Source organism: Helicoverpa armigera, chromosome 20 (genome assembly GCF_030705265.1).
Source record: "Helicoverpa armigera isolate CAAS_96S chromosome 20, ASM3070526v1, whole genome shotgun sequence".
Classification (NCBI taxonomy): Eukaryota; Metazoa; Arthropoda; class Insecta; order Lepidoptera; family Noctuidae; genus Helicoverpa; species Helicoverpa armigera.
The window spans coordinates 942,946-959,832 of record NC_087139.1 but is presented as its reverse complement, the minus strand read 5'-3'; the positions used below and the strand labels follow the sequence as shown (position 1 = coordinate 959,832).

General features: G+C 35.6%; 1 protein-coding gene across 1 annotated transcript in view; it reads left to right on the top strand.

Moving 5' to 3' along the window:
- Positions 1 to 16,887, top strand: part of LOC110372526 (hemicentin-1) — a 78,679-nt gene that overhangs the window by 21,884 nt on the left and 39,908 nt on the right. Inside the window, exon 2 of the mRNA XM_064039931.1 lies at positions 16,667 to 16,790. Within this exon, the coding sequence (XP_063896001.1) occupies positions 16,667 to 16,790 (124 nt within the window). The remainder of the gene's footprint in view (positions 1 to 16,666; positions 16,791 to 16,887) is intronic.

The window sequence follows — 16,887 nt, the reverse complement described above, 5'->3', positions numbered from 1 at the left end:
GTTCTCATCGCATTACACTAATGTAAACGTCACATTTACACTTACACCCGTATTGTTTTACCGTGTGTTTGTTGAATTGATACTTTATACAGAACTAGCTTCTGCCAGCGGCTTCGCCTTCTTCGTTATATCGCGTAACCAAGATAACTCTTCAAAAGTCCGTGATAAAAACTATCCTATGGTCTTTCTCAATGTCAACTCTATGTCTGTACCAATTTTTATTGAAATCAGTTCAGTTGTTTAGATATGAAAGCGTAACAGATAGACAGAGTTACTTTCGCATTTATAATATTAGTAGGGATGGTGGATGTTGTTGAATTGATACTTTGTATAGAGGGATAGATGGCCCTTGCATTAGTTGATACGTGCTCTGTTTATTTGGATATTGACCTGTATTAAGAGAGCATAAGAAACTACTGCTGTCGAACCCTATCAGAAGCGAAGTGTTGTTTTGGATCTATTGATACTAATACTACCGGCTTAACCCGCGTCCTGTGAGGACTACTGCCTGTACCTGAATAAAATAAAGCCTATGTTACTCGGGAATAGTGTAGCTACTCAAACGTGAATGATTTTTTCAGTTCAGAAGTTTTGGAGCCTTCAGGGCCCAAAGACAAAAACACAAAAATCCTCTTTACCATATGAGTATAGATTAGCATAGACTGGCATAGATGCATCGTTCAACACATGACACTCATTTTTAGGGTTCCGTACCTCAAAAGGAAAAAACGGAACCCTTATAGGATCACTTTGTTGTCCGTCTGTCTGTCTGTCTGTCTGTCTGTCTGTCTGTCTGTCTGTCTGTCAAGACCCTTTATCTCAAGAACGCGGGGACGTATCAAGCTGAAATTCACATGAAATACTTAGGTCTATTGTCCCTTTAAGCTGTGAAAATATCAAACTTCTAAGCCAAGCCAATCAAAAGATACAGCCGATTATGTCGATATTTTCAACAAATTTTCGACACTCGCAAAGGAATCAAAACCTACAGGATACTTCCCGTAAACTCAGAGTCTTGAAATTTGGCATGAAGCATTGTCATATAATGCAAATATAGAAAAAATTACGAAAATCTCATTTTTTTAGTTATATAATGTAAAAAAAATATTTTAAGAAAATGAAACTTACTACCTTATTTCTCACAAACGAGTAAAGGTATCAAATTGAAATTTATACCAAATATCTAGGTCTATTGTCCCTTTAGGCAGTGAAAAAATCAAACTTCTAAGTTAACGCGATCAAAAGATACAGTAGTTATACCGACACTTTAGACAAATTTCCGTCACTCGCTAGGGAATCAAAACCTACAAGGTACTTCCCGTGAACTCAGAATCTTGAAATTCGGCAAGAAGCAACGTTATATAGTACAGATAAAGGAAAAATTGCGAAAATGATAAATTTGAAGTTACATAAAATATTAAAATATTATCAAATCAAATCAAATATTTTCCTCATTTCAATGGGGAATTTAAACGACCAAGTTTGACGGATTTGAGAAAACATTTCTTTGTAGTAAAAGAGTAAACTCGCCGTTTATTTCCATTGTCATCAGGTCAGGATCTGATGATGGAAATCCTGAGAAATCGAGGGCAACTATCAGAAATTGTAGGCATGCATAGGATTAAAACTTGATTCTCAGATGTATGTCTGGTGATACTATCAAACAGTGAAGGTTTAGAGCTTACCTGATGATGGAGACGTGAGAAAGTCGAGAGAACTCCTCAACGGTATGTTTTAGTAACGTCGTGTTTGGGCTTATATTATTCGTATTGACGAGAACTTTTCACAAAAGTTAAAAATAAAAACTTTTTACAAAAAAAAAAACAACTTCTAAAAACAACAAGAAAACTGTTTATATGCATCGGTCTAGATCTCGGTGGTTAAATAAATATAGATGCATTCTCTAGACACCGACTTCTAGACCGATGCACCTATCATCTTTTTAATTTCTTTCTTGCTTTTGTTTTCTTGTTGCTTTTTATATGTTTGAAGTTGGATTTGTTTGTAAAATGCTACAAAATAAAATAAAGCCGACTTTATAAAACAAAGAAAGGGACAGAATTACACTTTTGTCAAGGCTCTAGAATCGTAAAGCCAGCAGCCCCGAATCCTACTCTCTAGAAGTCGTTGTTACAATTCGACAGCTACAAGTCGTCAGGCGGTTTCGAAAAAAACCTGAAACTGGGGCTCGTTAGGTGATTAATCCCTCAAAAATAAAAGATCCCATTAGTACTGAATTCTCATCACCTAAAATAAAATAAGCCCCAACACGGTTACGTTATAAATTGTAAAGGAGTTCCCATAACTATATCTGATCTTTGCTATCGATCCCACAATGGCAGTCAAACTTATCTATGTGGAAAGTCTTCGCCAATACGAATAAAATAAGCCCAAACACGTGGTAGTTGCAACATCCCGTTCAGGAGTTCCCTCGACTCTCTGTAGTCTCCATTATCAAATCAGCTAAAAACCTTCACTGTTTACCAGTACCCTCAAAAATACACTCACATGTCTGGTTTTGACTCGATGCGTGCCTACAATATTCAAGAGTTGCCCTCGATTTCTCAGGGTTTCCAGATCCTCATCAGATCCTGGTCATCCGAATTGACATCCTCCTTCTTTATTAAAAGTCTTTAACAATAAAAACTTACATTGCAACCTGTACAATCCTCTGAAACTGCTTGTCTTTTATATTTTTCAAACGATCCTGGACATTCGTCTCCATGGAATTTTGATAAAATATTTATATTCAAAGAAACGTCATACCATTCTCCACGATTTAAAACTACTTTGATTCATGTCCGCCAGTTTTTACAAAATGGGTCAGATATATGCCCTTAATTAATGACGTTAATTAGCTATTTTCAATCAGATTTCTGAATGATGACTACAAAATGTTGTATATAAATAACTTTAATAAAATAACTTTTACAAGGTACTGGCCTACTATTTTAGATATATTATAAAATAAAAAATATTAAATATTTTGGTCTCACAAAATAATCATAGCTATGATTGTTCTAAATTGAACGGTTGGCGCGAGACTCAGTTTTTATCTATACAGGATTTGTACGGAACCCTCGGTGCGCGAGTCCGACTCGCACTTGGCCGGTTTATTTGCAATATCATAGGTACTTTTTCTCGTTCTCAGTCACTTAAGAATACCATCATTATTTAACACAATTTCCCCAATAAAAAAATATCCTATAATGCAAGAATTTTCTTCATAAAATGCAAGAGTTTTTAAGGTAATGCTTCTTGCGTGCCGCCGAGGTAATTGAATGTCACTCAGACTGACAGACTATTGACTTTAATTTGCATTAATAGATCCTGTGCATGTCGGCTTCATGATAATTATGTGGTGTAATCAATGGTGTTTTGGTTAATTATTGTTATTTAGTAAGTATGCTAGCAATGATGAGAATATTTGTGCATTGATAAAGATATAATTCATGTGATCTGTAACATTATTAGCAATTTAGGTACCTATCATTATAGAACCAATTATTCCAGAACTCAGGACTATAAACCTTTTAAGTGACCTGCAGATCAATCATCTGCAGACCAGCAGCAATACTGGTAGTTTCGCCAGCTTTCTGCAGGAACTATTCAAAGTACCCAGTATAAAATATTTCCCAAATCGATCTAATAGTTCCAAAGATTTGCGCGTTCCAATAAACATCACCTTTTAATTTAACTACTATAGAATTTATGTAGGTAATAAAGATGCTGTACCTTTCAAATTACACATAAATATAAAAGACACTTCAAACCATTTATTTATTTCCAAAGATAAAACAGTTTCCCAGCAGCGCAATAAGCTCCGATATCACTTAGCAACCACTTGCATTATCAATGTCTGTCCAAGTTTATCTCAGTTGACGGCATCGCCACTCCGTCTTTAAGAGCGTGTACGCTCGGCGCGCGATGTCAACTTTAGGTAATTCAACGCAAAAAACCGCGCAGACTAGCGTCGCGGCTGTGTGCGTGCCTATCATACTTCACGAATAGTCACACAAACCATTTTGATCCTTTCGAGTGAAATTGGTAGAACAAAAAATATATTATTTAGTAAATAGTTAATAGCGGGAAAATAGTGTAAGTCTATGGATGTCTAAAATATAAAAGCATGAAAATAAGTCGTTAATACTTACACTCTTTTGCAAAAAAAATCGGGCACCTATGAAAATCTTGGTTTTGAGGACTTTCTGTATATTACATACAATTTTCAACAGTACTAAATAGTCGACTGATGATTAATGACAATGTTAAGAGTTTCTGTATTTTAACCGATTTCAAAAAAAGAAAGGAGGAGGTTTCAATTAGATTGTTTTGTGATTGTTCTCAATTTGATTGTTCTCGATTTCTCAAAGACGCCTGGACCGATTTGAAAAATTGATTGTTTATATGAATGGTCCAGTCCATCCAGACCGAAAAATTGTGGTCAAATAACAACAATTGCCGGAAAGCCAAATATTGGTGAAGAGCTTGGGTTTACCATTGCAAATAAAGTTTTAAGTTATCTATCCTATATGCTTCAAAAGTTATTCGAGATCAAAAGTCAAAATTTGAGTACATCCAAAATGAAAAAAATAAAAATTATAGCTCGATTGGTAACAGACATCTGCAATAAGTGATTTCTAGCCTAAGGAGTCCGCCATATTGGATTTAGACTCGCGACACATTTTTTTTCGAGTTATTCATAGCAAGCCCTTTCATTTGATACCCATATCGTAGGAATGCATTTAAAACATTTTTTTCTCCATATTGGGTATACCGCCATATTGGATATAGAATCATACATTGTCATTAAAACTGAACATTCAAACAAAATTTCAACTCAATCGATAAAAAAAATATGCTTCAAAATTGAGCTTTAAATAAAATAGTAATGTATCAAGATTTGTTGGTCGCGCTTGAAATGTACTCTATTCTCGGTATCCACGGCAGAGGTTATTCACCCTACGCGATGTGACGGAGCGACACGTCCTCTCTCTGTGAAGCCTTGCGGCGGTCTGGTTTGAGTTGACTCGCGTGCAGCGTTTTATAGTAGTTTTTAAATAATTTATAAAAAAATAAAAACGAGAGATTAAATTATAATATAAAGTTTATGTTTTAAAGAAAGAGTTATAGTACTATAGTAAATAATTGTTATATTAAATTAAGTAAGATAGATAGGTAAAAAAAGCATTTGAAATTCACAATTTTTCACATTGTTAAAATATTTTTTTCTGAAAGATAGAGACCTAAATCAAAAAATGTTTTCAACTAACTATAGGCATGGGGATTTCGTCTATGAGTAAAAAAATAAATATGATTAGATTTGCCACTGTTTTCACATGAATTTAAGCTTCGAAATAGACGCTGAACGGGAATTTTATAAAACATCTGTTACGTTATAGGGGTTTTAAGTATTTAAACTACACAAATTGTAATTTATGTTCAATTAACTATATAGACAGTGAAATTACCTTGCGTTATTAAAAAATAACATAGTTATAGGATAAGTAGTTACTGAGAAACAGTGGTTTGAAAAGTACCATTTTAGGCCAAATGGCGCGCGGTTGACGTACACGCTCTTAATATTGCAATATCGCGCGATTTTGATTTGAAATGTAACATTCATTTGTGATATATGATGTGAATTTATTGTTTACGGGTGGTCTGGTTAAATATGTTAAGAGTCTCATAATATTTTTATCTTCCTTCATTTCTTCAAGTGGAGAAAGTCTTACATCCAGTCATATCAAAGGTTTGCGAAGGTCAAATAGGCAATTACATCATGTCAAACACTCACCTGCACTTTACATAGTTTGATAAAGGCGTACTATGTAAACAGAGGCATACAAGATTAGCTGTTTCTCGCTTTTACTACTAATAGGTACTGCCCGATTAAAACCCGATAGTAGCCTACTTATGTCTTTTCTCAGGCGCTAGACAACATTTCCAGCGGTTCTGTAGCTAATTATGGCATGAAATCCAGGCAATATATGCTATTTTCGTATAAATATCACTAATATTGTTAGGATTGAAATGATTTAGCGGGGGAAAAAATGTACACAAATAAAAAACACAGACCTAAGAAAACGCAGAGAGCACACACACACAACTTTACTAAACAAAAAAAAAAACAAAAAAACTATTTTGAATACCAAAACTTCAACCATCCAAGGATCTAAGAACACTTCCCTCGTTCCTCTTGACTAACCCAAATACAAACGACAGTCTCCACACGACTTTATTCCAAGACAGTCGGTAGGTGCGGAATGCTAGTTCCGTAATTTCCGCTAGACGGCAAGCGCAGCTGGTACAATCCTGCTACAATCCTACTTGTATAGCTATCGTATTTATTCTGCTTAGATTGTTTCGGCTGTTAAGTGGGGAGCGTTTTTGTTTTAAGGGTAAATGGGTTGAGGTGTTGGGTTTCAAGTTTAGTTGTGGCTGCAACTTGGTCAGTTGTCTTTGAGTTGGAGTTTGGTAAAAACTTTTCAAATTATATTTTCCTTGAAAATCTCAACCTTTGGAATAGCTTAAATTTTTTATGAAGGTTAAAAGAGTCCACACAGGGAGAGTTTTCCACGCATACTATAAAGATCAGTCATTTAGCCGGTATCAGACTGGCTGAAAACTTTGATAGGATTCAAGATTTTCTTAAAGTTTACTCAGTATTCGATTAGTCTTCGTATTTCAACATTTATATAGTTAAGTACTGTGAACGTTTCAATAAATACGACATAGAATTAAGTCCTAAACCTAATCCCCAAGTAGCTAAACCAAGCACAAATCTACCCCTTACACCTCTCTCATTTAGAGTGCAGTATTCCGAGTTACGCCCGTCTAGTCCCACCCTATAGTGGCGTTTAGCAACATAATAGTGACGTTCTAGCAATTTCCGTCGTCAGCCGTTTCACGCTTCGCATACGTTTTATTAAGCATTTCCTAAAATTTGAGAAGCGCAGCATGTTGGCATGAGTCAAACTAAAGACGTTAATTATTTTACACTAGACATTTTGTAGGAGGAAGTTCTGATGTGGAACATTCAAGGTGCTACAGTGAGATGAAGATGTAATAGTGTAAGGCTTAGTTGGTACTTGATTATGTGTTTTTGAACTTGAAAATTGTTTTTGAACTTAAACAGTGCTGGTAGAATGGGAAAATATATTTTAAATTATAATTGAAGACAAAAACTGTGTATATTTTAAGCTAATTTTTTTTTTCTACCTAATAGTATCTTGCTAGTCTAAAAATAATCTCCAACTATAAAATACACCAGCTACATAATAACCGCTGGAATTTTGGGCAACTTTTGGGGAATTTAAGCTCCCAAAAAAAGCAGTTCTTCTACGCGTGCCATATTCAGCGGCAAATAGGAGGGACATACAATGAGGCTAGTTTCTTTCAGGCAGTGCCCCAGTTGTGAGTAAAAATGAACGTAGCTGCAACACAGTTGGATGCAAATTGAATGCGCAACTTGGAAGTGCTCTGAACAATCGTATCGGACGCCTGTTGTAGGGTTACGAAGATATAGATGGGGCAATTTTGGAGGGAATTGGGAAATACCTACTTATTTTATTTAAAATGTTATGTTTTAAAAATACGTATGTAAGATCTTTTTTAATAATGGAAACATCGACACGAAAGAAGAAGAAGAAGAATAATGTAAACAGTTTATATCAGACGCTAATGAATACTGCCCTTCATTATTAAATTAATCCATTAAGCAGGAAGCTAGTCTACGCAACCATGCGAACCAGCCAATCCGACGGCTCCATCCAGGCTGTTAGCCAATCCGCATCGTGTGTCATGCTGTGAAGGATTAGTCTTAACCACAGGTTAAGACTCATTACGTCACGCAAATTCCTATGTAACTTGTTGCACTTGGGAAAACTCTTACTCTCTATTAAATAATATCCAGGTCATTTTGAGAATCATATTTTTAGTTGGATTTAAAATTGAAGCCTTAGGATTCAACTGATAAAAATATTTCTTAAAATTCATTTTACATGTGGCTCTTCCGAAGACTTACCTAACAAGTCAAATCAGCTTCCTAAAATAAATTTCTCCTCGTATAAATCACTCTTACATACAGATAAAAAGTAATTAAAAGTCCATTACAATGCAAATAATGTCGTATCTACGCTTTTCTGAGTCTGCGACCATCGGGAACAAAGATATCGACTGTCTACTAACTTTGAATGCTATCTCAGTAAATGAACATTCTCATTCACAAATATGTATGTATTGTTTGACGCCGTTCTGAATTAGTTATTGTGTTCATTTATTATGTGTTTGCCCTGCGACATTTAGACGAAGCACGTGTATGATTTTGGATACTGCTATTCCTTATTTAGGAATGGTAATCATGATGCTTCTATTTTTGGAACTTTAGGTCTTTATTAAATTCTGAAATGTATAGTTGTTTTGATGCCTTGCGGTTTACGTAGAAACAGTTCAGTGGTTTGGATGAAAGTCATTAAGATGTACACATCAAATGAGTACTTTCACTAAGGACTACGTCTGTTGGGCAGAAAGTTGTAGTGAAGACAAGTAAAGAGACAATTCGAACACAGGCTTGCTGCACGGTAATTTGTCACAGTATGGAAATGTATGTGGGTGACGCCTGTCATCAGCCACGTGCGTTGTCTCGAGCCGTTGGCAGCGCGTGTCCGTCTCAAGACGTCCGTGTCCGAAGTATACCTTTGGGTTAGTGTGTATGTATTGACACAGTCAAATAGTCTAACCAAAAGTAGGATAGAAGGGAGACTTAGAATATGCCTCATATACTTCATTAGATTATACTTTAATAGCTTAAACAAACAGTTTACCTGCTTTCCGAGATTCGATTCCCGTGCCCGACTAAAAAAGAAGCCTGTAATGTTATTTTGATACGTAATTTCCTAGCCTTAACAATATGCATCTGGTAGCTTTGTGCGTTGAAAAATATACCTACATACAAGTAGCATGATCCGCAAAAATTTAAGAAGAATACCAGATTTTTTCTTTTTAATTTCCTCTAAACCTATCCATGAATAATTTCCCGTGTCACCATGGCAACTATACTCAATCATCTAGTGGACTAACCAGCTAGCTAATGAGATAAAGCACATAGAGGACGGACTGTGATGTATTAATTTTGCACGCCTGACAATGTTCGCGGATGCTTGGGTGGCTGGGATAGGGCTGGCTGTGGAAGAAAGTTCTGGATTGACAGTTTAAAGGAGTAATTTTAATGTTGGAGGTAAATGAGGTTGTGTTTTGTTTTCATGGAAAACGGCTAGCACAAGGGAGATCCATTTGACTGGATAAATATAAACAGGAGTAATCAAAAATCTGTAGAAGAACAAAAATAAATAGTAATGTTTTTAATGTGACTTGAATGTGACTGTAAAGGAACGTTTATATTGTATTTGTATGCGTAAGCTCATCAGCGCTCAGTAGTGGCTGTGTCACATACATAGAGGTGTGCTTTTATGTACATTTACACATTAATGAATCGTTCGCCCACTTTGGTAAAACAAAACATCTACAGCATTTTACTATCTCTATCTCATTAAATACCACAGATCTATCAATTAGCATCATCCAATCTGTCTAAAGTTTACCTACCCAACAAAGTTACTTCGTTGTACTGAAAACTGTAACTATCTTCAAGCGTGAACCTCGAGAAAAAATCAGTATTTTTTATATAATAATCACGTGAATTACCATGGGTGTATCAATCACCAACATCCAGAAACCCAACCGTCGGGCTGTTTTGTGAAAGACTCTTTAAACCCCTAAAACCACTTCGACCCGACCCGGGAATAGAACACAAGACCCCAAATAGAAGTATCAAAAGATCATGACGATATATAGAATTCCAAAAAAACAAAACTTGTTCATATTAAAATAGTTCTAATAGACGAATTTTCTCATGATGTCAACCCTACAGTTTCCTCTCTCAGGCACACCATATGCTTTGTTCGGTCAGTGAGATTTCCACTGAGATACTATCATTAGCCGTCAGTAATTGTAGAATAGGCGGATGTTACTGCATTAGCCGGAGATATAACTTCATATTTCTATGGAAATCTTTAATAGTTTATGTGCAAAAATAATTTTAGGAGAGCAAAATGATCCATAGTTTGATTTAGATCATGCTTGGATAACTAAGTATCATCATTATTAACAAGCTTTTTACTGTCCATTTCTTTACACTCATCAACTGATTGTAAACATCGCAAAGACATTTTATCAAAAAGAAATTGACCTATTTAACTATACCACTTAAATGTGGGACCCCCACTTGGTGACACCCTATTGGTAAACCCTACGACTAATACACCCTGGAACCCTAATAAATCAGAAGACAAATATACCTTTGGAGGCTCTTATAAAACGTTACACTAGTTGTCAAACAGTCATCGAATCACGCCAATAAGTCAAAAACGAACCAATCAAAATTATCGTAACAATCCAAATCCAAATAGCCAAGCAAGCAACAGAGCCCTAATCTCAAAATCCGCACCTCAAATATTTTGATATTTGGCTGATATCATTCAGAAAGCTCCCATATTCGTTAGTCGGGTTGGATCGATGGAGCTCATGCATATTCATGTCACGGACACAATTAGCCTGCTCCATAGTTTTGAACCGGACCGAACCGTCAATTATATTTCACAATCTGCACGGAGGTTTTTGCGAGAAGCACTGATTTGAATAGGTAACATCACGGTCAGAATATTTTACGTCGAGTGATAGTTAGGACGCAATGTTTGGGGTATTCTTTAATTTATTGGTTTTTGAAGTCGAGTCGAAAGTTGGAAAATGTCTTGATTGAATTTTTGGGGACGTGATTTGGGTGGAAGTGCGGTGTTGATGCTAATAGGCTGGTCTAGAAACCCTAATTAAGTATTTAAGGAGCCGTTCCTGAGAATGGTTTTTCAATGAAAGCTCTGGTATACTTCAACTAAAGTACAGTCAGAAAGGGTTTGTAAAATTCTATACGTTTATATGTCTATTACTTGTAGACAATCTGGGAAAAAATAACTTTGTTATCTATGCTGAAACCGTATGTCTAAATGATCCTCAACTAAAAACTCCCATAACCATTAAAATTGAAACCACACCTGATCTCGCTGACACCGCTCATTATAATTACTATTACTAACAAGAATCAAACATTAACGTGAGCACAAGTAAAAGTTATGTTTAATGCCTGCTTATATTTATAAGGGATAATAGGGGTCAGGCTTAAAGGCGATAAAATCATCAATAACTAGGCATAGCCGTCGTAACTTTGGTTTACGACTTGAAATTTTCATTAGCAGCCGTAAAATAAAGGTTATTATGTCACTTAAAACTATCTTAATGTGCGACAGAATCGCGTTAGTTACAATGTTTTTGGTAATTATGTTCTGTTCAGCTTTATCTCATTTTGTAGATAATGTCTGCGAAATTACACACTGTATCAATTCTTGCTAGTGCAATGAGAATTCTGATTGCGAGCGAAAATATCTTGCTTTGAACTCTGGGAATGTTTAAATTGGAATGTGATTATTACTAAGTAGATAACAGCGACTATAAATATAGCAGAGATAATTTTCGAAATAACTCACAACATAAAATTAATTCAAGATAAGAATGAGGAGATGTTTTTGAAGCCAAAAAGTGGTAATGAAAACGCAATTGAAAACATGACCAGCATAAACGCAAACTTTTAAAATTAAAATAATAAACCTGCCCAAAATTAATTCGGAAAACACCTGAAGCCAGGTACGCTATCAGAATTAATCCTTAAAATCGTACCCTTTGAAAATCCTAAACTTTGATTTCTCTCCAAACGATTCCCGGGATTACTCGCCCAGGTCGTATGTAAATCGTTCCGGATCCCGGACACAATAAATGTGCGGGACGAAGCCCGGTTGATCCGTCCACTGGCGTACAAATGGAGAATGGAAAAGTTTAATTTCCATGGAATATATAGGACGATTTAAAAAGATTATGGGAGCGCAGAAGTTTGTTGACGGTGCCGAATAATTTTGAAAACGTTTGATTGGAGATACGAAATAGGGTCACTAAAAGATGGATTCGGGTAAAGAAGAATACATATAATTTAATTAGGATATAACCAGACTTAATTTTGTTGCACAAAAATACACTTGTACAACAAAGGTGAGCATTGACAAGAGAGAGCGACCACAGATAATAACAAAAACAATTACAACTTAACCGAGAACAGATATTATATTGAAGTTTATAGATTTAACACTCAAGACACAAATAAATAAATCGGAAGACATAGAGATGAGAAAGAAGATGTAATAAAAGAAAATAAAAACATAAAGGAAAAAATAACAAAGAGTGCAAATAAAACAGTTTCACATGGCAATGTAAACAATAAAATTAATCCTGAAGCATTTCGCGTTTTACTCGAAGTACTCACCCTTATTGACATAGGGCATGAAGTCAACTATAATGTGCATATGTAAAATGTTTCTGCCATGAATCAGACGGTATTGTGACATGGTGTTAGGCTGATCTCACACTACCATGTTGTCATGATCCGCAAAGCAAAACGGCGCTGATTGTAAGCATATCACTGTTTAACCTAGAATTTATGGTTAAAAAAAATATGACGCGACAATAGTATGCCGAATATACTATGTAGCATGAAAAATAAGCTATGTATGTTTGTGTGTATTTGTAAAAGAAGATTTTTATGTAACTGACTTGGCCATTTACTTTCATGTCAATCGCTTAACTGTACTTTTTTGACTTGTCGATGCACTTGAGTTAAAGTATGAGTCCACATAAAACATACGTCTTGTTTGCATTATGGTCTAAAATCCTAAACGAATCAATACTGTGTGTGCGTCCACAGGTTTGTTTGTATTTATGTCGCATGGTCAAAAGGCCTTAGCAATGTGTCTTGTCATATATCGCGTGCTAGTGTGAGGTCCACCAAAGTCTGTCATTACAGTCCCCGCTAACGATCAGCTCGATTAAGATTTAATTGGTTCTACTTTAACATGAGTGCGTACAGTTGGTGCGATGATTGTGAAACGAATGACATGATTTTATTTTGTGGGTAGCTCTGTTTAATTGTTTCAATTTTCGGCTGTAGGCCCTGAAAAATAATAGGTGTTGTAGCCATTTGTATAAGGAGTTTTTGGTTTTTTTATTGCTTGTCATGAGTACCATTGGTCACAAGGAATAATATAAAAGTACTATTCTAAAGCACGTCAAAATTAGCACTGCTCCAGAGGAAAAAAATCTTGATTTTAACAAATAATCACAATGTAAATGGATGTTAAAAATAATATTTCATACACTCTACATTTACAATCTTTAAAAACTAAAATACTATAACTTTAAATTAATTCACTTGACTTCTACTATAAAATGATGAATCAGGCTCTCATACATCAAAACATCAAACGCAAATGCAAGTATTAACTAGATGATACGAAAAAATACTCTCTAAGCATCTTTACATTAATGCATTAAACATTATTTATTCATACGAAGAAATCGTCGATGCTAAGTATGTAAATCATAAATAAAAAACTCGTTTTCATCAATCAAAGATCAGTGTAAAAACATAAACGATTTGTATTGAAATCAAAGGCGAATAATTTTCTTTCGCTCCGCTAATATGGATTGGACTTCAAAGAGAAATTATTTTTCAGAAAAATAATTTGATTTTCTAAGGTTTTAATTATTGGAGACATTTATTAGAAAGGACTCTTTGAAATGCTGATATATTACATTCTAAGAAAAAATAAATAGATGGAATTTTGATGCTTAATCTAAACCCCTTGGTAAGACTAAAGAATGGTTTTGAGACTTTCTGGCTTTTGATTACCCGAAACACTAACAAAGACAATGACAGACAGACAGTCAGGACCTACACGTGCCTTCGAAAATACAGAGAAACTCGTCATAGCAAGATGGACAGCTATCCACGGACCGACCTTGTCAAGCGTCGTTTAACTTATGATCGATCGACACGTGCGGCTGTTTAGCCACGTGTTTCTATCTACTCTTGTAAAGGCTTTCTTTCAATTTTCTCATCACCTAGCTTAACAATTTATCTAAATAAAACATCCAGACTTTCTAGTCTAGACCCATCTTTTTCACAAAAAAGCCTAAGTGTTATTTCTTTAATTCTGCAATTTTAAACTTTAACTCTAGGGTGTAAAGTTGCAAATCCGTTAAAGCTATTGGGCAGATGCCAAAGTGGGTGATAGCCTAACATAATAGGCCGTAGATCGGTCAAACGAGTGTAATGCCGTATGTAGGCAGGGGTGAGGCAGCGGTAGTAAACATTATTACCTATTAGTAATGGGATTGAGGGATAAGCTTACAGCGGATTTAGTTTATCAATTTAATTGAATCTAATAATTTTAATTCCCTCATATGTACGGGAAGTGATGATGGTGTTTCGTTGTTAGTCACGATCCTTTTACATAAAACAAGTAAAGGCTCGTTCGATCCCCAACCTATCGAATTCTGATGTAGACACAGAGCATTTTGTCTTCATTCTCTTGGCGTTCTACAGATAAATTCAGTTCTAAAGATAGGGACCTCCAACGTTAATCAATCAGTTCTGTAAGTTCTGTGTAAGTTGATTAAAACAATCTTAATCTTGTTAGACTTAAAAATACTGTAATCCTTTTACACGCTACAAAGAACACAAACCTATTTTTAAAATGACTAAGATATTTTTGAAATGCTAGTTATTATTTCGTCCAAAAAGATTTCTCTTGATTCCCATATTCCGAGAATAGACCCAGACTTCTTTTGGAGCTTACAATTTGTACCACCCACATTAGCCGCTCGCTCCAATTTGTGTTAGGGCTTATTAATGTGTGGAGACAGGCGAAAAACTCCCATCAGATGTACATGGCCACTATTTACTGAAACGTCGCCGTTTTTCATCTTCACCGGCTTAATATCGCCGCTTTTGTTCTACTAAAATATTTATAGCAAGCGATTTTTGGTAGGAGCTCCTTGGAAATATTGTGTTCTAGAAAATTCGAGTGCTCTTTCTTGATGACGTAAGCGGAAACATTGTGAGCCTTTTGTGTTGCGGTTGTAAGTAATTGAAATGAAGGCGTGATTTGACAGTCTGGGTAGTGGAACACGTAGGTGTCACGTGATGCTTGAGACGTGATCTTGAAAAGGCTGAATGTGGTGGATATTCTGAATACTGTTATAGTACCAAATAGGTACGAGAGCGGTTTGACACTCTTATGGATAAAAATTGTTGGGATACTTGGCATAAGGCTACACCATCACTTGGTAAACTCATTTTGTAGTCCACGTGGCGAAATTCCCGGATAGAAGGTCATGGTAAAAACAATGGCACCTCAAAAGAATTTGTTAAAATTGTAAGAAAATGGAATTCAGAGTCGCCATTGAAATTCTTTTTTCTTCAGCGTCGTTGAGGGCATTGAACCATTGTTTCTCGGAATTGTACTTAAAAGGAAACAAATGAATTCAATAAATACTGTAAAAAGGAAGTTTGATACAATGAAAGGGAATTTTCAATTATAACAAATAAAAGGTGGCATAAAAATTGTTATACTTAATAGTCGTTGAACGAGTAACTATAGTTTTCCACCCAAAAGATCTCGTTTAATTAATTGTGAATCACCTATACATATAGACATACCAACAATTTAAAGCGCTCTATAAAGTGACATAGTGAGCCAAAATTATGAGGGTGAAAATACGTAGATCGACGAAGGGTGTCTACTATCTATGGCGTTATTTAGACAGGATAACAATGGGAAAAAATTTGGTCCGCCAATAATGAGTCTTACTTTTTTCAAAGCAAGGATAGTATCTATAGGAATGGAAAGCTTCTAATTTTAGAATTGAAAAATAGATAGTGTCTTGACCTTTCGATAACTACAAATGATCCCAAAACTCCAGTAAAACGCATTACCAATAAGATTTCACGAGAATAGTTGAAATACACCAACAATACCGCCATCCCACCCTAATATTATTCATGGACAGCCTACATTGAAAGAGAATGGAGATCAAAGGCCCCGAAACGTGTGAATCGAGTTAGCGGCGGGTGATTCCCATCCCCTAGGATGGATAAAGGAGGATGGATACACAAAAGCTCGAGCCATCATTAAACACGAGCTTTTCCTGTACTAATGTGATGGACAATACTGAACGGTTCTTTTTTAACCCCCCTCCCACTTTCCCGATGATTTCCTTTGGAGAATCTTTTATCTTTTGAATGTGATTCCGAATATAATGAAGGCTCCGTTTGAGGCGACGATCGCTGCTTTATTTAGATGTTCTGGTTCATAGGGTAGATACGTTTAAGATTTAAGAGTCAATTTATTGAAACTGCCAATTTTGAGAAATGAATATTTTTTTTTGCCATTTTCTCATACTGAAGGTATTTCTCCTGCTACAACATTTTATTATTAGCCTTTTCAACCTCAGACTTCTTTATATCGTGAAGAATTGTTCAACTAGTTAAAGGACTGTGGTGGACTGACTGTCTTTGGAAGACAGCATGTTAACATTAGATAAGTCAAGTTTACGTGACAGTTTGTCTGCTATTGATAAACAGAGACCTATCCCCCATCTCCTAGAGCTACCCCAAATATTCTGGACCTTATTTTTCAGGCCAATAATGATGGTTGGTTTGTTTCAGATGTGATACAAGTATGGTCAGCGCCGGGTGGGATGACGCGACTACCGTGCGACCTGGCGGCGCCTGTCAGCGAAGTCGCGCTAATGTTCTGGTTCAAAGAGGGGGACAGGATGCCTATTTATACGTAAGTTTTTCTTTTTCTAGTTAATTTTTATGAAGTAGGGTCAAATTTTGATGAAATTAAAAAAAAAAACTTGGCTGCAAAACAAGCACTTTTTGAA